At 44.0% G+C, this 25,119-nt stretch overlaps 1 protein-coding gene across 1 annotated transcript; it reads left to right on the forward strand.

The window, feature by feature from the left end:
• The first annotated feature begins 401 nt into the window (after positions 1–401).
• Positions 402–11,489, forward strand: ATP6AP2 (ATPase H+ transporting accessory protein 2). Its single transcript, XM_021552962.2, has 9 exons — positions 402–491; positions 3,170–3,300; positions 5,524–5,646; positions 6,984–7,079; positions 7,258–7,395; positions 7,721–7,774; positions 9,099–9,248; positions 10,277–10,393; positions 11,184–11,489. The coding sequence occupies exons 1-9, from the start codon at positions 413–415 to the stop codon at positions 11,376–11,378; spliced, it is 1,083 nt and encodes a 360-aa protein (XP_021408637.1). The 5' UTR covers positions 402–412; the 3' UTR covers positions 11,379–11,489.
• The last annotated feature ends 13,630 nt before the right edge of the window (positions 11,490–25,119 follow it).

A 25,119-nucleotide genomic window follows, 5' to 3' on the forward strand; every position in this document is an offset into this window, starting at 1 on the left:
CGGTCCCGTCACAGCCGCCCTCGCTCTCTGATTGGTGCACTCGACTGTCAGTCACAGCGTTGCCCCGCCCCTCGCTGTCAGGCTTACGGAGTGGGCGGAGCCAACCCCTACTCCTCGCTCTCCGATTGGCTGAATACGCTGACACTTGGCTCCGCCTCCTCACCGCTGCCTCTGGGTTTACAGCGCGGGGAGGAAAATGGTGCAGGACCTCTGGCAATCTGATTGGCCAAGCGAGAACGCCACTCAAACAGAGACTCCGCCCTCAGCTGGACAGCTGACTGCTCCGCTCCGGCGATTGGTCCGCTCTGCCGAGTCCCGCCCACTCATCGTGCATCCCGCTCGACGATTGGCTGTTGTGGCTGTCCGTCAGGCGGCGGGCGGGGTGCTGTCGGCGGCGCGGCGGCGGCGGCTGATGGCGGTCATGGGGCGGCGCGGCGGGGCCGGCCGGGGCCTGCGGCTGGCGGCGCTGCTGGCAGCGGCCTGGGTCGCCGGTGGGTGAGCGGGGACGGGCCGGGGAGGGCTGTCTGCAGGGGGAGATTGCGGGAAAGCGGCCGGGCCGCGGTGCTGGGGAGGGAAAGGTGAGGGGAAGGGTGAGGGGGGCTCTCTGTGGGTGCCAGGTTCAGGACCGAGGGGTGGCGCTGAGGGGGCTCTCTGTGTCTGTGGGTGCCAGGTTCGGGACCGAGGGGTGCCAGTGAGGGGCTGTCACTGTGCTGCAGCTCCCTGCCCCACCCCCATCCACCTCCAGAGACGGTGCTCGAACCCTTTTATCCGGTCCCTTTCAATACAAGGGCTGCTTTATACTAAATTATACGTTTCTATGATTTTATTGTGTAAATTCGTTATATAAAATTAATTTTGTAATTATGACACTAAATTATTACATAAGTTTTGACAGTATTTAGTGTATTTTTATAATGCATATGTATAATTATATGTAGTGTGTTACTTAATTAAATTAATTTATAAGGTGTACAAATTACATGAAAATCCAATTCTGTAAGCTGAGACAGAGGGATTCAGATCAGAGACCAGAAACACTTTTTCCCTGCCAGAGTGAGGCATTGGAATAGGTTGGCCAGGGAGGTGATGGGGTCACCATCCCTGGAGGTGTTGAAGAGGCATCTGGACCTGGCACTACTGGGTTGATAGTTGGACTCCATAGTCTTATAAGTCTCTTCCAACTCTGATGGTTCTGTGATAGACACACATGATTTTGTTATTTTATATGAATTTTCACGTTTTGCTGAGGTGTTTCTGTGGTCACTGTTACCCCCTCTGAGTCAAGCTCGTGATGGCACTTCCAGGCCCTGTAAATATTTCCTACTCAATGTTCTTTAGCCTTCCAGGTTCATAAAGGCTTTTGAGAACCTGAGGTACAGCTTTGGCAGTGTAGGAATTAGGTTTGCTATTCCATAGACAATTGGAGGGAATCTGCTGGTGTTCCCAATTACAAATTTAGTTTTAATAGTTGTAATCTTGAAACAAGTCTAGTGAGGGAAATTCAGTTGTGAAGGGTTAATGCTCTGATTTTATCCACCTGAGCAATATTGTCCTAGGTAAGCTAGTTTGCCCTAAGTAATGTGACTGTAGCAGCCTTGTGGAGAGCAGCATGTGAAATCCTATGGATTTGTAGCCATTTTGTAAATTCTTACTTAAAGAAATTGGTCTGGAAACATTCCTGCCCTTCAAAATGTGGGTTGAGCCACCATTAAAATTGGTAGCAGGCACCCAAGGAACACATAAATTTAAATAAATTCTTGAATCTACTCCATGAATATCACTCGGTTTGTCCTCTTTCCTTCCTTTTGCCCCCCTTTGCAGCCTGCATCTCAGAACTTTGTCCTTTGGTGTGTTTATCATAACATAGCTCAGATTTACTGTCAACATTTATATGCATGAGCCAGGCTTTGGAACAGCATCTTCAAGGTCACATTAGTTAATTTAATATTAGGGAAGTTTTTAGCTGTACAACACATCAGTTTACTGTTGCATTGTTTTTGTAAATAGCCTTTAGATTTGTAGATGCCCTGGAAAACTTTTATATCACTGCTTGGATTGGTAACCAATTTTCAGTGATCATATGAATAAATACTTCTCTTTCCTTTAGACAGTTATCTTAGTCATGTAATTTTGAGGTATGCAGTCAGATTCATTGTACTTGAACATACAGGCCTGCAAATAGTTATTACTCTATTGCTCGATTTTCTTGTATCAAATCAGTTTTCTGGTGGCAACCTACTCAAATTGCTGACTGGGGAGCATATGCCTGAAATTTTGTGCATGGTGCATGTTACTGCTTATATACACCAAAGAAGTTTCAAAATTTATTTAGATAAATTTTGGTGTATTGCAGCCATGCCTAAGTGACTTTAAGATAGGAAGCCAGGTTGGAACAAGCCCTTATCTTATTTCTGTGGAGTCCTTTCTGACTTTATGATGCAGTAAATTGCTGTTATCATAGAACAGTTTAGAAATATGCTTTTAGTGAACTTTGCTGTGCAAGGTAATGGGGAAGAGAGTGAAGGGGCATCCTAGAGGAGTGGAAACCCAGTGTTGTAGGTTGTGGCTCCTCACAATCAGCTCAGGTCCAGTGCTGCATCCAGGGAAGACAAACATCTCACGGTGTCATGAGGTGGAGGATGTAGAGGAGGGACACCAGAGCTGTTCTGCAGGAGCCAGGTTATCTTGGCACTACCTGGTTTAAGCCAGCACTGACAAATTCCACTGGACTTCCTGGCTTTGGGCTCAGTGACTCTGGCTGTTGCCTGCATGAGCAGAGGTGTTGTGCCAAGCAGTTGTGGAAGCAAACAGAGCTGTGTTGGTGCTTTGTGGGCTTAACAGGATTTTGGAGTCTGCCTGGCTCCATGGAGAGTTCACTTTACCAGGTCTGAACTGTGAGACTGCTTGTAAGTTGTTACACAGAACTGTGCTCTGCTGTTGTTTGAATAATTGTCCTGCTTTTGTTAATATGGATCTGTTCATTCTTCGTCATTGCTGTATGGAAACCTTATTTTGTATTCCTGAGCATTCAAATGAGCCGTTCTCATTCCTGGCTTTCCATAAACTGATAGGCATGGGAGGGAGGAAGAAGGGATGAAAGGTCAAATATGATCCTTAGGTAAAGGAAGAGCTTGCAGGAGCTCTGACAGCTTTTTATGTCTGTTTTTAGGTGTCTGTGGTGGCGAGTTCAGTGTCTTGCGATCCCCTCAGTCGGTCATTTTCCGAGATGGAAGTTGGCCGATCCCGGGCGAGCGGATCCCAGATGTTGCTGCACTGACCATGGGCTTTTCTGTTGAAGAAGTACGTTCCAGGTCTTGGTTGTGAAATGCCTCTAGAGCTGCAGACCTGCTCACTCAAGATGCAAATCTTCCTGTCATGTGCTGGAATATATAAAACATTGTCCTGTTTGTCTTGGGGAATGCATGACTTACAGAGGTGGTTTCCAGGACAGAGCTGTGTGGGTCGTATGAGCAGCCAGAAGCTGTGCTAGCTGGCTAATTTGAGTCACCAGCTGTAGAAGGAAGCCTGCAGAGGCTTTCCAGTGCTGCTCCTCAATTCCTCTGAGACCTGGACTGTGTGCCATATCCCCCCATCCATGGTCACAAACTGAGAATCTGTGGGACCACTGTCACTTCTTGCACACAAGCTCTCTGTAGGGCTCTCTCCTGAGTAATCTGAAGCCTGAGAAATGGCTTGGCAAGGCAGGCATTTTGTCAGGTCAGCAAGCCTATCTGCTGAGCAGAGTTAGAATCACTCTGGTTGGTTAGAATAACCTAAGTTGGTTACTTAGAAAATAATACAAAACCATGGAAACGTGATTTGTGGTAGTGTTTCTCCACATTAAGCATTCAAATACCACTTTAGCAATGTTTAAAATGGGACACATGAGCAGGAGCACTTGGATTGATGCCATCTTGCCTACTGAATTTATTTGCTGGGCTTCAGCAGGGATGAGTGGCTGTTGAAGCAGTAGATGAAAGTGTAATAGCCAAATATCTTTGGCAGTGTCTGTGTGCAGCCAGATACTGAAATCTGCAGCCTGAGGCATTCTCACAGTGCTGGTAAGGGCAGCCAGTTCTCATTTCTTCCATACATCAACTAGGGAAGAGGTCTGATAAGGCTGGTTTGAATGCAAGGCTGCTTAGCCTGTGTTTTGGAATTTGAAAATACCTTGCTGTCAATTAATTCTGCTACTTTTGTCATCAAACTAGTTACAAACTTGAATGAGTAGTATGACTAAGGAGTAAATGTTGATTATTTTATCAGGAAAAAACAATATATTGAATAATATTGTGTGTGTTGCATACAAAGACACTCAGAAAAACAGTGGGGCTTGGCCTGTTATGTCCATTTGGTATCTTGGTCATCCAGAGATATGTCATGGGTATCAAGGAAGTGTTTCAGTACTCACTCAGTGCCTTTGCCACAGTTTGGGATTAATTTGTTGCAGTGGGTCTGTAGCATCCTTTAGAAATAGTTCTCTGTTACTATTAATTCAAATCCTAGAAGCAGGGAGGGAAGAAGTGTTTGATTATTCAGCTCAACCCTGGAACTGAGAGTTCCTGAAAGCTTCCATAAGGCAGAGGTCACTGTGTGGGCAGCTTCCAGCCCTGGTAAGGAGAGTGCTGCAGGGCCCAGGCACTTCTCTTCCAGCTCACATCAAAGATGTAGTCCAGGAGCATAAACTGACAGTGCAGCAATGCCACTGTGGAGAATTTGGAATTCTTAGTGCATTACATTGGGAATTCTCAGAAAAAATCATTCAGTATTCTTCCCTTGTTAAAGGAAAACACAACTAAAGTCCATTTTTGTCCCTGATGATGCTTTAAAGGGTTTTTCCTTTGTTTCTGTGAGGTGATACAAATCATAGTGTCAATGATGTTTAATTCTAAAACGCAATTAATTTGGCTTAAAAAAAAAAAGGGCAGTTACGTCATTTACACAAATGGGGAAATCTATTTGTCTTTATTCTAGACAGATGAATTTCTGTTTTGTGCCCGAATAAACCAGTCAGTAGCCTCCACTGTATTCTCACTGATTTGTAATTGTAGTAAGCTACTAAGAAATCTTTTTATATTTCTGTGCAAATTTGTACATTTAAGATTAGTTATGTGTCGTTGTGATTGACACATCCCTCTCTTCCCCTTCCTTTCACCCTTTTTCTTTCTTGTACTGAAAATATAAACATATTAGTGGGTTTTTTTAAGTTCACTCACTAAATACAGACTTAAGTATTTATAATTTAATTTATAATTTAACTCCTCACATATCCATTATATATAATGTTTTCTTAGTGTAGACTTTGTTATGAAGTTACTGGCACCTTTTAAACTAACAGTTCCTTCATGGTTGACTGGAGGCATTACTCAAAATGAAAGCAGTGTTAACTTACTTCCCCATTAAATTTCTATCAGGCTGTCCTGCACAGAGGCATTAACAGGATAATAAGTTGTTTTGCTTTAATAGTGGGAAGAACTCTTCCTTTGCCTGTGAGATACAACTGTTTTTGTTGTTTTGTACTAGGACCTCCCCTGGCCCGGGCTGGGTGTGGGTGATCTGTTTCACCGGCCACAAGCCACTGTGCTGGTGACAGTGAAGGGCGTGGACAAGCTGCCTGTGAAAGGGGTTTCTTACCCCATTGAGAATGTGAGTATCCACATTTGGAACTGTCATGTGATTCCTGGGACTTTCCTGTGGTCTAATGACAAGTACACGATTCTCTGCTGTAATCCCTGATCTTCACTTGTTTCCCACTTCACTTGAAGTTTGCATATCCCCATAACTGACAGATCACTAACCTAGCCAGGATTCTGTACAAGGTAGGAGGCTCTTGAGATCACCCAGGGCTTCCTGTGTTGAGTTCAGTTCAACATGCTTAGTGTGACCAAGGCATGTTCTCCTTGAAAGACAGCTAACTTTAATGTTTGTGCCAATCCACTTATTCCCATGGTAACTTAATATTTTAAAATCAGAATTGTTAATTTTTTTACTTCAGCTGAGTGTGTGATAACATTTTATATGGAGTTGATTTTTTTATGTACTCTATCACCCAATGAGTGGTCTTTTGAGTTTTCCTCAAGTACTTGACTGAAATACAGCACTTAGTAACACCATCCCGTTATATTGTATCAGGAAGAAATCAACACAAACATTTACATTTGCCTATCACTATCTATCTTTGCTAAGGCTTCTCAGGCTTCTTACAGCAATAGAGAATCCTTTAGGTTAGAAGGGAGCTCTGGAGATCATCTCATCCAACACCCTGATCAAGCAGGATCAGCCAGAGCAGGCTGACCAGCACTGTGTTCAGTCAGGATATGAGCATCTCCACAAATGGAGACTCCATGACCTCTGGGCTACCTCTGCCGGTATTTTACCACCCTTGGAGTAAAAAAATTTGTTCTTGTGTTAAGTTAAAATTTCCTGGGTTTAAATCTATGCTGTTGCCTCTTCTGCCACTTTAAGTAGTGAATGGAAATGTGCCATTCTGTGTCTTTTAAATAAAACACACAAGTAATTATTTTAAAAAACTAACAGTTCTATTAGCTTGCCAGTAATGACACTATACTGTGCTAACATTTCTTCTATTTTAGTAGGTTTTTTTATATGTGTCTTTTTCTGTTTCAGCAGTTGGTCTTTCTGCTGGTATATTTTCACCCATGATTTTTTTGTCGTTCATAACTTTCCATTTGCAGTGAGATTGTTTTCCTATATTTATTGGTCTTGTTTTACTGATAAACAAGACTGATAAGCTTAAATAATCCTTTTAATTCACAATCAGGGTCCCTTGGAATTCTTCAGAGTATATTGTGTCTTGCCACATAAATAAAATGCCTGTTCATAGATACACAGGTGATGTTTTGTTTCGCACGTAGCTTCTTACGACTTACTATCACTTTGGAAATATATATACCCTTTTCTTTCTTAGTTAAGATCAGTAGCCCTTGTTTAACCCAAAAATCCGACCAAACTTTGTCTTCCAGGCCGTTCCTTTCAATCTGGACAGTGTTGCAAATGCCATCCATACTCTGTTTTCTGAGGAGACGCCCGTGGTGTTGCAGCTGGCCCCCAGTGAGGAAGTGAGTATTGCCTCACTCCTGGTTCCGTGTGTCCCAAACAGGGAAACCTCCTTCCACCTGTGTGGCTGGAGGAAACCCAATTGAAATTCTGGAGCTTGCAGGCATGACTGGTTGTTAGTGTGTGGCTGGAGAATCTGAGCAGGGGCTGTGCTCCAGTAACCCGTGGCTGTCCCTGCAGAGGGTGTACATGGTGGGCAAGGCCAACGTTGTGTTTGAGGATCTCTCTGTCACCCTGCGCCAGCTGCGGAACCGCCTGTTCCAGGACAGCTCCATCCTCAGCTCCCTCCCTCTCAACTCCCTCAGCAGGAACAATGAGGTAAGGCACATTCATCCGTGGGAGCTTCTATGGGTTTTTTTTCTAATATTCTTAGTTAGCTCGTGCTTTTCTCCTTTCCTGCTTTTTCTTCCCTTTTACTTTGCCTAAGAGGCCACTCTTAATTTTTTCTAAACTAAGTTCAAACATTTTTTTCTAAGTAACTGTACTAAAAGAGTGTTATGGTTTGATGCTGGAGCAATGTTATTTCCTTCTAGCATGTTCTGATGTTGTAGCAGACAACTGCTATAAAACACTTGCAACAAAACAAGACTTCCCTCACTTGGGTTTCATCAAAGGAAATACTTGTTTCTGCCTCTTCCCTCAGGTTGACTTGCTTTTTCTGTCAGAACTTCAAGTCCTACATGATATTGCAAGCCTGGTAAGGTGTTTTGAAACATTCTCCCCTGTCTTGTGTCACAGAGATCTTTAAAGTAGAGAAGCCATAGCCAGGATACATGGCAGCCAGAGTGTCATCAGCTGGTTCCATCAGTTTGAATAATGCATTCTATTTGTATCAGCCTCATCACTGCAGTTGTGAATGGGAACCTTAATCATCTGTAGTTTTCTTTTGTGTTGTGTTTGGTCAGAATAGGGATAATTCTGAAATACTCAGTGAAGAATTTGGTTTCTTTGGTGTCTAACTTGAGAAGTATAATGGCAGTTAACAACATATTCTTTGCCCTGTCCACCATTTTACTTCAAAATCTCACTTTATCTGAAAAGACTGGAGTGACTTTTGTGCCATGAACAGTGATGGTGGTAGAAATGCTCCAATGGAGGGGTGAGCTTTTTATCCTGAGGATCTTTTTACTAAGAAGCTGCTGTCTTGTTGCTGTGGTTTAGGGTTTGTTTTAGTGGGTGTGAGGGTCTTTTTGTTTCATTTTGGTTTGGTTTTTTCTGTGTGTCCTTTAATCTGAAACCCCTAACTACTGAAGTGAAAGAAAGAGTTGTGGAAAAATTCAAAAATTCACACTAGGTAAAGGGTTAGTGGAGAGAAATGGGGCTCTTGAGAAAAAGAGGTAGAACAGCTTGGTTTTGTTTTGCAGGCTAGAAATGCTGCAGTTTAAGTAACTGGGAAGATGGGATTAAATTCCTTGTTTTCAGAGGCTGTTGTCTTGTGCAGGCAAATATCAGTGCTCCATCTTCTCACCTGCAGAAGTGCAAGAATGTCACTACTCTTTTTTGAGATAATTTGGATTGTGTTGGTTGGATTTTCTGAATTTTGGAAGTATTGGATGATACTTCTCAAATAAACTACTTTTGTACATGGACAACACAAGGTAGAAGCTGCAACCTACTGAGCTTTTCAAGGGCCTGCTTCAAACAAGGGAATGCTAGTATCTAAGTCTTGTAGTTATGTTTTTGTTTTCTTGTGAGTTTTATTTTCATGGCAATTACAGAAAGAAGACTCTGATGTCAATAAGTATTCTGTTTCTTTTTAGTACAACTCCCTTACGTGGATGTAACCTCGTGTTAGGAACAGATGCTATATAATGTTCATCTGCTTTCTTCTGTAGAATTAAAAAAAAGAAAATTATGAACATCTTCTAGTTAAGTTGGCAAGAATTCAATTTCCTAATTATGGAATATGACTGTAAAAAGTGAGACTGGCTTAGTCCAAGTAAATTGATTTTGTGCGACGTGTTTTTAAAAGTAACCTGTGTATGAATTAATTTCTTTCTGCTCTCAATGTTGTGCCAAAGCTGTCTCGACACAAGCACTTAGCCAAAGATCACTCTCCAGACCTTTATTCCCTGGAACTGTCTGGTTTGGAAGAGGTTGGGAAACGATATGGGGAAGACTCTCAGCAGTTCAAGGATGCTTCTCAAATTCTTGTAGACTCTTTGCAAAAGGTATATTGCCTACCTAATGAACAAAACTCATGATAATACTAAGAAAATAGTTTTTACTTTAACTACAAAGAAGTAACTTCATTAGTGCTTGCTTGCCTAATGCTTGTTTTTGTTGTTTGGTTTTTAAAATGGTGTTGTTTAGTTACAAAATTGAATATTACAGTTTGCCTCTCTGGAAAGTAAGAAAATTCTACAATGTGTTTAGATATTTTGAATAAAGGAGTAGGGGTGTACTGAAACCTTGTATCAACATGGCTTGATATGTTTGTTTTGCTTAAACAAACACCTTGCATTTGAAAGCGCCAGAATGTCTCACAAAAAGAGGCTCTTGGAAATCTGGAAATATCTTTATCCCAAGATGCAGTGGTTAGTTTACCCTTGCCCACAAAGCTATGTAAATGTAAATTTCTAAGACTTCAAAATAACTGCTGTTTATCCATCAGTGTGCTCAAGAAAGTAATTTTTCAGCAGGTCTTACATAATCATTAGTTAAACTTTTATTAAGATCAGTCACTTTTGAGAGTTTCCAAAGTGATGAAAAAAATCAAAAAGATCAATTTGTTAAATCAAATACTTGTTTTCTCTAAGCATTGCTCTTTGGCCTCTTTGACCTTAAGCAAATATAAATATTAGACATATTAGCATTTGAGCCAGATGAAAATATTCAGGTTCATAGTTTCCCAGTGGGAGTTTGAGAACTTAAATATGTTGTTGGAACTGAGAAGACACACAGTTAAGAAATGCTGTGGGGATGGGCCTTTTGTAAAAGAGATGACAGAGTAAGTTTCAGCCCAGAAAGCAGGCATAAGCCACAGTCTGCAGAACACTGACTGGGGGTTTGAACAAGGCCCTGTGAATCAGAGGAAGGTTGACACTTAAAGAAATGCTAAAATAGTGTAAATTTCCATAGCTTTCCATAATTATTTCTGAAGCTGACATCTTTTGTTTTGCTACATCTTGCTAACAAAACTCTGCTTAATTCCTGGCTACAGTGTAGGCTTTTAATTAAAACACTCTTTCTTTTCCAGTTTGCAGATGAGATGTTTAATCTGTATGGTGGGAATGCAGTAGTAGAAGTGGTGGCTGTGAAGGAGTTTAACTCTCCCCTCTCAAGGAAGACTCGCTCAATTCTCCAGGCTTCACAGGTAGCAGAACCACATTTTACTACCTCTCATTTATTAGAAGTGATCCAAAGTAAATCAGTTCACCTATCACTTTTCTTTAAGGACTGAAATGCTGACTCTGACTTAGGTGTGGGTGCAGCTTACTTACTTGATCTTCACTTTGTCATTCAGTAACTTCACTTGAGGAGGGCTCTGGAAGTCATCCAGTCCAACCTACTGCTCAAAGCAGGACTAATTCAGGAGCTAGGGTTCTTGTCCAGCCAAGTTCTTGGAAAGTCCATCCCTGGAAGTCCCACAGCCTCTCTTGCTCCAAAGCATTAACCACTTTCATGGTGAAAACTTTTTCCCTTGTGCCTTATTAGAATTTGCCTTTCTGTGTTGTCTCCCCAGTGCAGGCAAGTCCTGCCTCCCAGCTGTGGGAAAACATCTTTTCCTTGGCTGAACTCCAGGCTCAGCCCAGGATGCAGTTGTCCTGTGTCATTCCAGAGGTACTGTTGGCTCCTATTCCCCTTGTCCTCCAGGAGCCCCAGTCCCTCTTTCAGCTGCCCAGCTGCTCAGTGCCCAGCCTGTGCTGTCACCTGGGTTGTTCTGCCCCAGGTTCAGCACTTTGGATTTCATTTTCCTGCCACCTTCTTCTTTTTGGGTCCATTGATGTCACTCACATAATCACTTTTTTGCATTCTGTGCCCTTACATCAGATTAGTCTAGACAAAATGCATCTCTCTTATTTAGGTTGCTCAGACTTTGGATGGAGTCAAGATGTTTGGTGTGCAAGCTTGCTTTGAAGTAACAAATATTTTCTTTATTGCAGAGTAAAACTGAAAATCCATATAACCTTGCCTATCCATATAACTACGACTACTCTGTAATCTTCAACATTGTTCTGTGGATGATGATAGGTCTTGCTTTAGCTGTGATAGTTATCTCCTACAACCTCTGGAACATGGATCCTGGCTATGACAGCATTATTTATAGGATGACAAATCAGAAGATAAGAATGGATTGAACTGCACTGTATTTCAGCACAGGAAGATGATGAAGAGCAAGGTCTCCTTTAGCCTGTGTGGAAAACAAATGTCCTGACATGGTTAATTGTGGAAGTTTTCTTAAAGATGTATTTATTTCTAAGTAATTTTTCCCCCTTTTGAGACTATTCTAAATGTTAGTAGTAGCACCAGATGGAATTTAGAAATTGAAATGTGCTTGTTTAAAAAAAACCAAAACAACACTCCCTGGAGTAATTGTTATTAAAGTGACACCATTCCATTTTTTTTATCTTGTAACATGAGTTTTTGAAATGCCCTGTACTGCCTTTGCCTGTGCAAACCAGATAAATTGAAATTACGATAGCAACATGTTGTTTGAAACTTTTGCACTGGAAGATCAAAAATTATAGCTAAATTGTTGTGTTGTATATTATGAACCAGCTGTAAATGTTTGATGTAAATATTTGTAATGGTTATATGTAACTTCAGAGAGGATAGTAAATATTCTTCAGTAAAATACTAAATATAGAAATATTTCTCTCAGCCTAGGACTCTATAGCATAAATGGCATTTTGATCTCATGTTGATGGCTCAGAGGCGAGCTGTACACAGAAGGATCCTTTCCCCTGAACCTCAGTGGCTGGGAGCTGAATAACTGGTGTGGCTGGTCTGTACAGTGCAGTCTGTAAATCCTGCAGTAGCACCAGTCTGGTTGTGGTCTAATGTCACTTACATTGGAAAGTTCCTGTTATGATGCTTCATGTTCCTTCCATTTGTGTTAATGTTATTATTATTTAAAAAATTAGTTATTTTTGATGATAAGAGTGGACCAACATTTGATTTAAATATACCTGGATTATAGTCCCGCTTCAACCATTCAATAAAACAAAGAACAGTTGTTCTGGAGTGCATTTATTCCTTGTGGCTTTGTAGGTGTGGCTCCTTCTGTTCAGGATTTGTTCAGGTGACTGGGGCAGCTGTGGCTGCATCTGATGTGTGACAGTGGCCCTAAGGCTGCAGCAGTTTGGTTTAAACTATCCTTCAAAAGAAAGAAAGTCTTGTGTAGATTTTCCTAAACCAGATAGTGAGTGTAGTTAAAGCAAATCGTTGATCTCTGGCTTGGGTCTTTTTTAGAACTACCTCCTTAGAAGCTCATTTGCTCTTGTGGTAAGAGAAGATCTTCCAGACTTCAGCATCATGAATGGAAACTACTTTTTTATCGTCTTGCTCTCTGATGTGCTGAACTTTCCTTGCTGTTAGGAGATAATTGTTCCACTTCCAGAAAAGATGTTCTCACTGAATTAGTTTCATTTACTGGGAATGTCTGAATTGGGGGCATTGAAATTGTTCATGTCTTGGAGATCCTGGACAGTGATTCAGGTCAAAATGAGCAAATTGCAGGTTTACCTGAGTCAAATAAATCCAATTCAGTATATGTTGCAATCACTTGAAATTACTTTTAATGGTATTTAAAGTTAATCTGGATGATTGATGGAAAGGAAGAGTTGCAGTGGCAGTTTCTCAGACAGGAATGTAATTGCTGAACATCTAATACACTGTGTCAGAGTAGTTCAAGGGGAAGGCTCTCAGCCAGGTGAGAAGTAGGACACGGTGATTATGTCAATGATTATGATTAGATTTATTGCTAATACAGTATCTAAATATTCCCAGTGCACTATCTAAATAACAATTCTGTCATCTCTAACAGTGGATTCAGAGGTTTGATCAGATTAGCTGTCCACTTCAGATACTGGTACAGAGTTTTACAGGAGCTGGTTGTTTAAGGACTGTGTAATTAATGGTAACTATTTAACAGTTGTATTTTAGTCAGTGTGAAGTTGGCAGTGTAGAATTTGTTTAAATGCAGGACCTGCCATTGAGATGGTCTCTGTGTGTCAGTTCTCTCACAGCTGCTGCTGTAGGCTCTATTTTACTTTTTAAAGCTGGTTTTACACTACTTTGAAGGGTGAATTGCAATTCCCACTTCTCCTTTTAGTACCACATTTGTTCCTTAGTACCTCCAGCTGGTACTAAAGGTGCTTTTGAGCACTGTCATGTGTGCTGTGTCTTAAATACCAAATGCTTTGTGCAGCACAGGCTGCATTCTGAACCACTCCAGAGCCCCTGTACTTCAGTTTGAGTTAGGAAAGCCAGACACACTTTATTATACAACAATATTGGTCCATAACTGCCAATTAAACAGGCAGTTACATGAATAGCCTTTTCATACTTAGAATTAAGTTAATTAGAATGAAATGCCATCAACACTACCAGACCTGCTCTTGATTGTTCTCTTTAAAATGCTCCAAGACTATAAATGGTAAAAAGATTTATGTGATATGGTAAAAATCATAAGTTTTGTGCACAGAACTATGACAAAAGCAGAGAAACCATTGAAGGAAGGAAGAAACAGGGAGAAGCCAAGGCAGGAAGGGGGTGCAAGGAAAATAACAGCTGGTATTTGGATCCTGTGTGCCCAAAGTGAGAGGGCAGGAGGGTGGTTTTGCAGTATCTGGCAGCAAGCAGCTTTCAGCAGGCTGGGACAGGCTCCACGGAGTGCTGTCAGTGGGATTTAGGATGCAACTGCAGCAGGGGGAGTGATCTGATCACCAAAGAGTTTTTCTGTGGGAGCTTGCCCTCTGGCACAAAGGGCTCTTCTTCAGACCTTGGTCTTATGTTGTCCATTCTTTGGCTTGGGGTGTACCTAACCTGTTCTCAGGAAGTGCTGAAATCTCTGAAGAAGGAAAGAATCCTAAGTCAGAACTGAAGACTGAGAGTTGCTTTTGATACTTAGGTTAAAAAGAGAAAATAAGCCATACAAATAAAGGGGTCTTTGAATAGTCAGTATATGCTGCTTTTTCTAGATAATGCCCCAAAGTGTAAACCTGGCAGAGGGAGGTATAATCAGCTTTTGTGCCTGCATCAGCTTTCCAGACTTCTCTGTGGCAGGAATGGCAACTTTCAGAGTTCTTGCAGCTGTAGCAACACACAGGCAAGGGAAGCCTAAAGCAGATCTGAAATGTGTAAATGTTACGTCTAAAAAAAGGACGTGGAAATGAAGAAACCACATTGAAATGCAAATGTTGAGCAACCTGGCAAGTGATTGCTGAGATTTATAGGTCACCCTTCATGGATCTAAGAAGCACACTGCCAGAGTCTAGGTAAGGAGATAAGCATCCCTCAAAACAAAACAAAAACCCTCCAAAACAACGACATTCTGAATCCTATACTGACACAGTTTTTGGCTATGGTGAAATGGGTGCTTTGAGCTAAAAGTCAAAAATGTTCTCTAAAAAAAATTTTTTTTTTTGCTCCTGCATTTTTTATTTTCCCCTGTGCAGGCCCTGAGCCATATTTCTAGGAATTTTCATCTCTGTAGAAGCAGGGAGAACATTTCCACACAAGTATCACAGGACAGAAATGGAGCCAGACCAAGGAAGATGGAAAGGGGAACTATCAGATTTCAAATCTGTCACAACAAAAGAAACTAGAAAAAAATGGGGACCACAGAAGTTTATTTCCTGTCCTGTTGTGCCACTAGTGCCGAGCATTGCTGTGGAGGAGCTGAATGTTAAAGGGCTCCTACAGCTCATGGTGTGAAATCACCACCCTGGTGTTTCTGCCCAGACTTGTGCAACGTGTCCTGCCTGCCCAGGGCTGAGGGACAGGGACAGAAAGCCCAGGTGACCACACTCCTCTCAAATAAACAGAGCAGAAACTGGTGCATGGCACAAACCCAAACAGCCAGGGTCTGCTCCAGTGCCCTCTCCTACCTGAACTGCTGGAAAAGCAGCTGCCACAGATGTGTCTGTGTGTGGCAGGCAGGAGATGGGGCTGTCTAAAACCAGGAACACATGGGACTTCCAGTGCTCTGGAAGTGTAGAGATTCTCCTGAATCTCTGTAACAGATCTCATGAAATATTTTCTAGAATAGGTCAAAAAGGCATGTACTGCATCTCTACTCTGTATTGGCTAAGGACAGCACCTAGACCTATTCCCATCCCTAAACAGGGATTTGCTTTGCTTGTGTGCTCTCAGAGTTTAAAGAAATTCCTCTTGTTGCTGAAGGATAGATTCACACTAAAGGACTCTGGCAGTCAAATTTAGTATTGTTGTTGATGTCACCCAACATCAACAAAAATACATAGCTAAGGTCTTGGCATGAATACTCATCACAAAATATTTAAAATGTTTCTAAGGGGAACAAAATTGATGGTTGCACAAAATTACAAAGGCAGTCAATTCCACTTAATTATGCTCCAGTGCATGAATTTATGATGACAAATTTACATGTCCTTAATCTAGTGAGCACATGCTTTTTATTAGGCCAGGGACGCAGAAGCAGTGGCTAAGATAAATAAATTCAAAGTATTTTAGCTGGTAGCTGATGGCCAGCACTGTAGTCAAAGATTTCAGTGACTTCAGTGCTGCCAATCTACTCACCTGATCAACCCCTGTGTTTTAAATACTTCTTTACAATGGCATGGTTCAAGTACCCAATAAATTGATATAAAAAAAAATCTGCTGCAACACCCTAGTGATCAGTGAGAGCATTTGGAACACTGGCGAGCTAAATGGGAGCTCCAACCACACCCTACAGCAGGTGATCAATCAAAATCCTGACTGTGGTACAGCATCAGCTTGGAAAGAAAAAAGCTGGCTCTCAACTATTTCTGTCACTTTTAGACTCTGCTGTAGGAAAAAAAAAGAAAAAAGGGAAAAATACATAAAAACAGCTGTACCAATTATTTTACATGAGCCCATGCCAACTTTTCTGCAGGTTGAAGAGCCAAGAGGCAGCCACATTCTGCTGCCAGTGCTACCTTAGCAGAGCTGCCAGCTCCAAAGCACCTCTGACTCCTTTGGGATAGACGAGTCTGATCCACCTGTGCCAGCTGGTGAATGTGCAGCTCTCCCCTCTGGAAATCTCCAGGGAGATGTGTCCTGGGCTGTGGGGATTCCTTGGGAGCAGGGAGGCTCTGCTCCATGGCTGAATGGGGTCGTGTTCCCCAGGGAAGCCTGGTGGCACCCAAGTGGCAGCAGCTCTGGGTAACCTGACAGGAAAACAAGCTAGAAATAGGAAGTGCAATCAGCTGTCAGTCATGCAGAGAAGCAGATGGGGTGAGGAGGCTTAACTGGAAAAAGCACAAACTAAGATAAGCTTTCTCTATATATGAAATGGTTTTGATCTCCTTCCTGCATGTTTGTGTGCACACACACCCAGTGTTATATGGGTCTTTACAAATGAAACCTTGGGAGAAGCTTCCTCCCCCTCTTAAAAACAGTACTTTTAATAAAAAGTGGAAATATTTTTAAGCTCTTTCCATATTTTAAAGAAGATTTTAAAAAAGTACACTCACTATTTTGTAAAAATGAGGATTTATAAACTTAGAAGATGAATAGGAATACATCCACCTAAAAAAGGATGTCTAAGAAAAAAATCTGCAGGAAAACTGTGCCTATGCAACCATCATCCCACAGGTGATGCTGACCAGAAGCTGTCTTTGATGTGTGTTTCTTCTGGAAAAAAACCAAAATAATTCATCAAATCCAAAAAAACGTCCCTCAAAACCAAAATAATCCATCAATCCATCAAGCACAAGTGAATTAGGAAAATAAGCAGGACACAAATAGCAGTGACAGAGTGTAACAAGGGTCACTGTAACTTCACCTCTGTCCCTGTCTTTTATCCAAGGGAATGGAGGAGTCAGCACTAAAGGGGAGTCAGAGGGGCCGACTCCTCACACTTCCCCAGCACCCAAAGAGCGCTGAAAAGCCTGACATTTTAGAAGGTGATTTCAGATCAGTGCTCCCTCCAAGTCTGCCTCCCCGGCCACCCCAGAGCAGAGCTGGAGTCTCCTGGTGAGGGGATAGCTGCCAGGCAAACCACTCCATCCCGGGAGCACTGCTCTGGGAAGCAGCCTCTGACATGTCCCAACTGGAGTCATGATCTTGTCATGAGACCAGCTTCCTGTCTGGGACACACTGTCCAGACTGGAACTGCACAAACAACCAGTCTGCAGTTTGCTTCCTCCTCTGCTCCCTTTTCCTCCCTTTTGTTATGGTTTGGTTTGGTTTTGTTTTTCTTCTTGTTTTGTTTCTTTGTTTGATTTTTTTTTTCTGTTAACCCAGAGGTCCCCAGGAATTCATCAGCACAGGAATCACCTTTATTTCTTCTTTCCACCCTGTGTTCAGCCACTTCCATGCCACAGACTTGATTCTTTAAAAATTCCACAGCTGCTGAAATATTCAGATTGTTGGAAGTGGTGAAACAAGTCCTACTTGCCATAATTTCCAGCACTGTGTAGGAGTAATTGGTTACTGTAGCCTAAATTAACTATTTGGCAGAGGAGAAAATAGTCTAAAAAGTGGAAGTCTTTAAATAATGACAAATTTTATTGCAGCTTAATCTTAGCTGGAAAATAAACACAAATGCATTCTTAACTCCATTTTTTTCCCCTCAAGCTCTTCCTCTCTGGTCTCTGTTAAAATTTGGCTTTGGCCACGTTTCTGTTTTTCAAAGCATCATAGCCTCTGCACTCCAATCCTTCAAAAAGTCCTTTATAATCTGCCACTGTTAGAGTAGCACAAATGGACAAGACTATTCTGATGGAAATAAGTATTCCTACATAGGACATTATTCCTCAGGACATCCCTCACTCCAGGGCTGACCTGTTCCTGCACAGCTCAGGTGATCTTAATTTCATCAACTTTAAGCTGCCTCTGCCACTCCCTGAACTAGGCTGAGCCTGCATTGGCAGCATGGGACACCCTGGCAAAGATCAGGGATGGGATGGAGGAGGTTATTTTTATTTATTTATTTGAATGCCCATGCAATTCAGATGGGGAGGAAAATCTGGAAAAGCGAAGAGAATCAAAGGAAGACTTTGATCTCTTTAGTTTAAAATGAAGGTATGGAAAGCACTGAAGGAAAACAGTGATGAAAAAAGATATTCTGGTGCCCTCTCAGTTGCAGGGAGGATGTGCCAGCACCAGGGCTGGGAGAGAGGCCATGGGGAAGGAGGGAAGAAGCAGCCAGGGTCTTTCTCTCTCTCTCCAGCCCTCTGCAGGACACTGGGCACCTCTGGGCAGTCCCTGCTGCTCTCCTCCCTCTGCCCCTTCCACTCCTTAACTTTAACAACAGTCTTCGAAAGAGCCGTGGCTGTGTGGATTTTGTTGTTGCTCTTTCTGCCAAAGAAAGAAGCAAGATGCTTCTAAAATCACAACTTGAGAGCAGCTGCCTAACTCTGGTCCTAACTCTGCCCAAAGGGACTAAGAAAGATGGGGAAAGGGCAGGATATTTTATAGATCCTTACAAATATCACCTCATGCTCACAGCTTTCTCTGGCTGACTTTATTTCCGTAGTGCACCACAAAGCTCAGAGCAGTGAGGATCTCCACGAGCCTCCCTCCCTGGGGATTCAGGGAGGCATTGGGAGTTTAGGTAAAAGCCTGTAATTAAGACACAGACTGCCAAGTCTATAAAACAGCATTTTACAGCATTTTCCTGTAATGGATCTGGGTTTGGAGACATAGGAGGGCACTGCCAGTCCTACATTTCTTATGGAATGTAAAGCAGAACCTCTTGTTTTATTTTTCTTTTTGCAGCTGTTTGAGCAGTGGCACCTTCTGCACTGCACACAGTGTATCTCATGTCTGCCTCCCAAATCCCTTTGGCCATGAGGAAGAAGAAACTCCCATTTCTGAGGAACCTGCAGCTCACTGAGGTCCCCAATGCCCTGGGGAGAAGGGAAGAGCTGCAGCAGTGTCCCTGCAGGGCCCTGACTGTGCTGAGCTCACCAGCACCCTGCACAGTGTGGGGCTGAGCAGAGCTGTGTGTTGTGAAAGGAAAGAGGACTCTTGGGAAATACTCTGGTCAGGGGCACGTCTGTGACTTTCTGCTGATGTCTGCCCAAAACTTTCATCTGCCCACAAGCCAATTAAATCTGCACAACAAAACCCACATGGCTGATGGGTCATCTCGGGCCTCAGCAAACTGTCTGCAGTCACCACCCCACCATGAATGCCACTGGAATTTGAAATAAATTAAACAACCTGGAATAATCCTCTTCCAGGATGCCCAGGATGTGCTATTTGCATGCTGCAAACAATGGTGTGTTTGAATAAAAGGTTGATTCCTTCAACATTATCCCTGAAAATCTTCATAAATCGTTCCCTGTTTGAGCAGCTGACTCTTGGGTAAGAGCTGCACATGGATGGTACCACGCTGTGCCAAGCTGTGCAAGAGGCAGGAGGTGTGTAGGCAAACTCTGGGTTTTTTTAAGGCACCCATCTGCAACAAAACAAAGCAGAAAAACAAATGCAAAAGTGTGTCAAGAAAAGCAACTTACAGACCTGATTCCACAGCTACCAAGCATGTTTTCAAATCTAAAACAAATTCAAGTTGACTATGACCAACTGGGGATGGATCTGGGCACCCTAGAGCATAGAAAAGAATTAATTTATTTCTAAAGATTGCCCTGGTCCCTGTCTGTGAGACACCATGGAAGGAAAGGCACTACCCAGCTCAACAGTTGCTCCCAAGGTAAATTCCAGCCCACAGAAATCATAAGGAATTTACTGTTTCCAAGCACCCAGAGCTACCCTGAATGTGCATATTAGGCCTGTACATTCATCAGGGAGCTTTGTGAAAAGGACTACAGTGCAAAGTGCGAGGGACAGGAGCCAGTGTGGGACCTTGGGACAAACATCCCTGATTGACTCCCACCCAAACACTTCCACAGCCACCCTGAGCCACTTCAGCGTGCAGAGATCTCACTGGAGCATCCCACGTGGAACCAGCTTGCTGTCCTGCAGCCCGAGTCCCCTACCTGGCCCACTTTATCTGGCAGAGGAGAACATACCCAAACACCCTTTGGAGACCCCTGCCAAGCAGAAAACTTAATGTGGGACCACTGTGGCTGCCAAGTCACCTGGCAAAAGCCAAGGTCTGAGTTTGGGCTCTCAGCCGACTCCTGCCTGGCTGCTGGAGCTCTGTGATGATGGAGAGCTTAAGGGCTGTTTCTCCACAGCAGCTGCTCTGCTGGGAGAGCCACTCAGCAGCTTCTGGTGTGGTGTCCTGGCACCTAAACTGAGAGCTGAACTGGAAAGCTTGACCGCTGAGAGCAAAGCAGGTGGAAAGGGTAGAGCTGGGTTCAAACATGGGTTAGGTCACGGCTTGGAGCTGGCAGCTCTGCTCTGGGCACTGAGGTGACAGCCAAGCAGGACTGAGCTAGGCTTAACCAGCTGCTTCAGTGTGGGGGGAGAATGTCTCAGTAGTATTTGGAGCTACAGTTCAGTTCTCACACAGTACTGTTGTCAAAACAGCTATTTGCACATAGCTAAATCCCTAGGTACCAGTCAGCTTTATAGGCTGTCCAAGTAGTTAAAGCATACATCCATTTTTCCTTTTTTTTCCTTCAAGATCATTGATGGCACATGTACACAAACACCTCTTTTCTTTGCCTTGTCCTTGTCCTCCTTTTGATGGGAGGACAGAGCACAGATGTAAGTAAACAAGATGTATCTGTCCTGCTGGCTGATGTTTACACAGATCAGCAAACCAAAGTGTTATTCCACAGCACCAGTGGGATAATCCCAGTGTCAGGCTGTGCAGTGGCTTCTGTGGGGGCACATGCATGGTGAGCAATGTGGTTTCCCAGCTGGGTGTGGAAACCATGACAAGTTCCTACAACATCTCAGCATTTTCACAAGCAGAGGCCTTGTAAGTACAAGGGGGAGAGGAGTGGTGGAGGCAGCCCTGCAGAAAGGGACTGGGGGGAGTCAGGGCTGCTCCAGCATCCAGGAGTGCAGAGCCCATCCCGGGGTGCACCAGGCATGGCACAGAGAGGTGCCAGCAGGGATTATCCCACCGTGCTCTGTGCTGGGCCCCTCTGTTTAACAAGGATGTTGAAATCCTTGAATGTGTCCAGAGGAGGGCAACAAAGCTGGTGAAAAGGCTGGGAGGAATGTCCTGTGGGGAGTGGTTGAAGACTCTGGGCTTGTCGCTTTTGGAGAAGAAGAGGCTGAGAGGCTGAGGGACCTCATTGCTCCCTGCAGCTTCCTGAGGAGGGGAGATGGAGAGGGAGGTGTTGAGCTCTTCTCCCTGGGATCCAGGGACAGGATGCGTGGGAATGGTTCAAACCCACACTGCCAGGAGACATTTAGACTGGACATCAGGAAGCATTTCTTTACTGAGAGGATGGTCAAACGCTGGGACAGGCTTCCTGCAGAGGTGGTCGATGCCCCAAGCCTGCTAATGTTTAAGAGGCATTTGGATTATGACCTTAACAATGTGATTTAAATTTTGGTCGGCCCTGAATTGGTCAGGCAGCTGGACTAAAAGGTCCTTGCAGGTCCTCTCCAACTGAAATAGTCCTATCCTATCCTATCCTATCCTATCCTATCCTATCCTATCCTATCCTATCCTATCCTATCCTCTCCTCTGTAACCCCGAGCACAAGGTGGGAGCTCCAGTGCAGAGCAGCACCAGCAGAGCTCCCAGCCCTGTGCCAGCCTGGCTCTGTCCCTGCTTTTTGGGACCGACATCGCAGAGATCTGTGCTGAAAGCACAGCAAGGCCCAGCCTGGCCTGCAGCCCCCTCCCTCCTTCTGCTGCAAAATCAGCTCCAAAGGACAGGAGTGTTTTTCTCTGTCTCTTTTAAACGCTGCTTTGCCAGCTTGCTGGCTGCTTTCAGCAGCGTGCTCCTCACGGGGGAAGGCTCAGAGTGAAGATGCAGAAAGGAGCTTTGTGCTGCCGGGAGGCTGCTGGGCTGGGGGGCTGCAGGTCAGACATGGGGCTCCCTGCCACACACACCAGGCCATGACAGCGTGGAGATTTGAGTGCTTCGGGCAGGTTTCCCGAGGGTGGGTAGGATTCCTTGTCTGTTTCTGATCAGCTGAGGGGGTCAGACATCCATGAGGGACGCACAGGAGAGGGAGGAGACCCCTTCTTGCCCGGGGAGCTGCCTTCCCTAACACAGGGTAGGGATGTCAGCAACCCCTTCCCACCCTGGAGCATCCACATCCCCTTTTATGTAATTCCTGACAGGCTCTCCCCCTGGTGCAGGTGACACCCCTGGTGCTCTGACCGCTGGAGCCTCAGTGAATTCCTTCCAAAGGTGGAGGTGGGGATGGCAGGAGTGCAGCCAGTCCGTGGCAAGGCTGAGTGTGAGAACCCCGGGCTTGGTCTGGGGTCTTGTGTGGTGGTGAAGTCTCTCCTCCAACCCGTGCTTCCAAAGAAAAACTCTGCAACCTCTTGTTGTCCGGTCTCAAGGCAGTTTATTGTGAGTTATCTAAAAGATTTTCTTCTCGAGCTGCTGGTGTTTGCTCAGCAGCTCAAGCAGAGGCACAGACACACCCTGACATCCTCTCTGACTCCCGACTGCTTCTTCTCTCCCCCTGCCCAGGGCTGCTGCTATCTTTTATATATTACGTATTACATGTTTACAGTTTTTCCCCAATACCTACTACCTATATTACAAAATGCTTTTCTACTCTAAACCAATCTGTGAGTGCCAACATCACCAAGAATATGGAGGTAAGGAAGAAGAAGGAGGAAGAACAGGGTCAGCCCACTTTCCTCCATCTTAGAACTTCTGACCCCCATGTACAAATTAAAAACCCCCCTGTACAATACTACAAAAATTCCCCCTCTACTTTGTAACTACTTTTACTATACTATCTAACCCTTTGTGACTGCTTGTTCCACCTTCAAAGCTGGTAACTCATTCCATGGCTCAAACTCAAAATCACAGCTGTTTGCAGCTGCCTGGCAGGGTCTAAAATGCTTCTGACTGTTGCCTTCAGGGGAAGGCAAGGCGACCTGGTTGCAAGGAACAGCACGGCAGCCCAGCCTCGCCTGGGCCACTTGGGCCACTGACACGCACAGACACCAATGTGGTGGATGGTCAAATGGCGTTTATTATTTTATTTCATGGGGTTAAATAGCCTAGAGGGACTTTGCTACGTTAGGGGGAGAAGGTAGAGTTTTCTGGGATTAGTTAAGGAGTGGAAAACTACTGGGTTAGGTGTGGTTATGTCTTGGGGGTAATAGATAACATGTTGCAGGGTGAGGGGGAAGGGTTTTTGCTTTCTGTCACATCTTGAGATCTTCCGTTCGCCTGTCCCTATCTACTACACTGACCAAGGCCTGGAACCTTTAATGTCTGAGAGACATTCTGAGTTCCAGCAGCTGAGCACGATGCTCTCCCCGCTGTGGGAGCCCTGTCCGGGTAGCAGGAGCAGGTTTTCCCGCAGCGCTGGCTGTCAGCCTGGCTCTCCAGCAGCCCTGCTCCAGGGGCTCTGCCTCCAGCACCTCCGGAGGCCCCTGCGAGCTCCTTCTCACGGGCAGGGATTGCAGCGGCCGCATCCGTGCCGCTCTGCACAGCCTCCAGCCAGCCCTTATCTCCCGGAGCAGCGCCGCACGCTTCCTGCCAGGCCCTCATCATTTCCCAGAGAAGGGATGAGTGCTCTGGAGGAACGTGAGGAGCTGGGAGTACGCGGCAGAAAAGCACTGAGGGAGCAGCCCTGCACCTGCTTCCCGGGCGTGCGATGCTCCCGCAGCCAAAGTTCAGCCTTAAAATCATTCCCTGAAAGAATGATCCGCCCGCTGAGCGGCAAAGTCCCGGCGGTGCTGGAGCACCCCCGGAAAAGGGTGGCGTAGCTGAAGTCAGCGTGATTGAATCGAAATGTGAAAGTCTCAATTACATCGCTATTATGGGGTTACAGAGAGTCACAGCTCGGTAATTACAGCCTCGATGCTTCATATGGTTAATACATTTCAATTACACGTTAATTTATTGAAATACATTCTTACCTTAAAAACCTCTGAAATTCTGCGGTAGATGGAAAATTTGGGCCAGGGGAGCAACTACAATCACTTGAACTGAAATGGCCAGTGTAGCACAACTTCTGAAGTGACACCTTTGACAGACTAATCAAAGATCTGATTAAAATGACCCAAATATTCTCCTAGTAATATGAAGATTTTGCTTTAAAATGCCTGCGAACCAGAGTAACTTCCAATTGACAGATGAAACTGAGCACAGGCCTAAAGACAAACTGCAGCTCGTAAAGAAAAACAGCTTCTGGTTTTATGGAGCTTTGTTTTGTCTCAGTAGTTTATCATCAAGAGCTTATTTCCCTGCAGCTTTTGTAAACTCAGTTAAAAAAACCAAAAACATCTTCAGACTCAAAGGTGATCCGTGGAACACTCAAATGTGGAAATAAAGAATTAAAAGTTAGTTTCAAACCAAAACCGCCCAGAACCTCACCTTGATTCTGCTCCTTGTCTGAGTATCTGCAGGGCTCAAAGTCTCTTTCTTATTTTCTGTCTTGAAGAAATCTTTAATAGGATCAGTATTTGTTATCTGGAAAGCTAGAAAATGGCTTTTTGGACACGTAAAATGTGTTTCCATCTGACCCTGGCTAAAATTTCCAAGCCAGAAGTGTGGATCAGCTCAGAACAACTATTTTTACTCTCTATAATTCAATCATTCATTAACTCATCCTTGTCCCACAGGTGGTTTCATAAGAAACTTAGAAACCTCTAGAAATACTGAGTGATGTGGAGTAACTGCAGCACTTTCAGTGAAATAAATGGACAAAGAAATCCACCATAAGGAAGAAATCTACAAATAGTCCCAATGCAGCAGGTGGTCACATCATCTGACTGCCAGGAAAAGGGACTGAACACATGGAAAATGAAACTTAAAACTGAACTTGTAAATATACATGAAAAACAAAACTTAAAACTGCAATT

Source organism: Lonchura striata, chromosome 2, assembly GCF_046129695.1.
Source record: "Lonchura striata isolate bLonStr1 chromosome 2, bLonStr1.mat, whole genome shotgun sequence".
Lineage (NCBI taxonomy): Eukaryota > Metazoa > Chordata > Aves > Passeriformes > Estrildidae > Lonchura > Lonchura striata.

What these genes read in the sequence shown, in the direction of transcription:
- ATP6AP2 (XM_021552962.2), top strand. Translation starts at nt 413, where the DNA reads ATGGCGGTCATGGGGCGGCGCGGCGGGGCCGGCCGGGGCCTGCGGCTG. An exon ending in TTTCTTACCCCATTGAGAAT is followed by an intron (nt 5,647 to 6,983) that starts GTGAGTATCCAC and finishes TTTGTCTTCCAG; the next exon opens with GCCGTTCCTTTCAATCTGGA. An exon ending in CAATTCTCCAGGCTTCACAG is followed by an intron (nt 10,394 to 11,183) that starts GTAGCAGAACCA and finishes TCTTTATTGCAG; the next exon opens with AGTAAAACTGAAAATCCATA.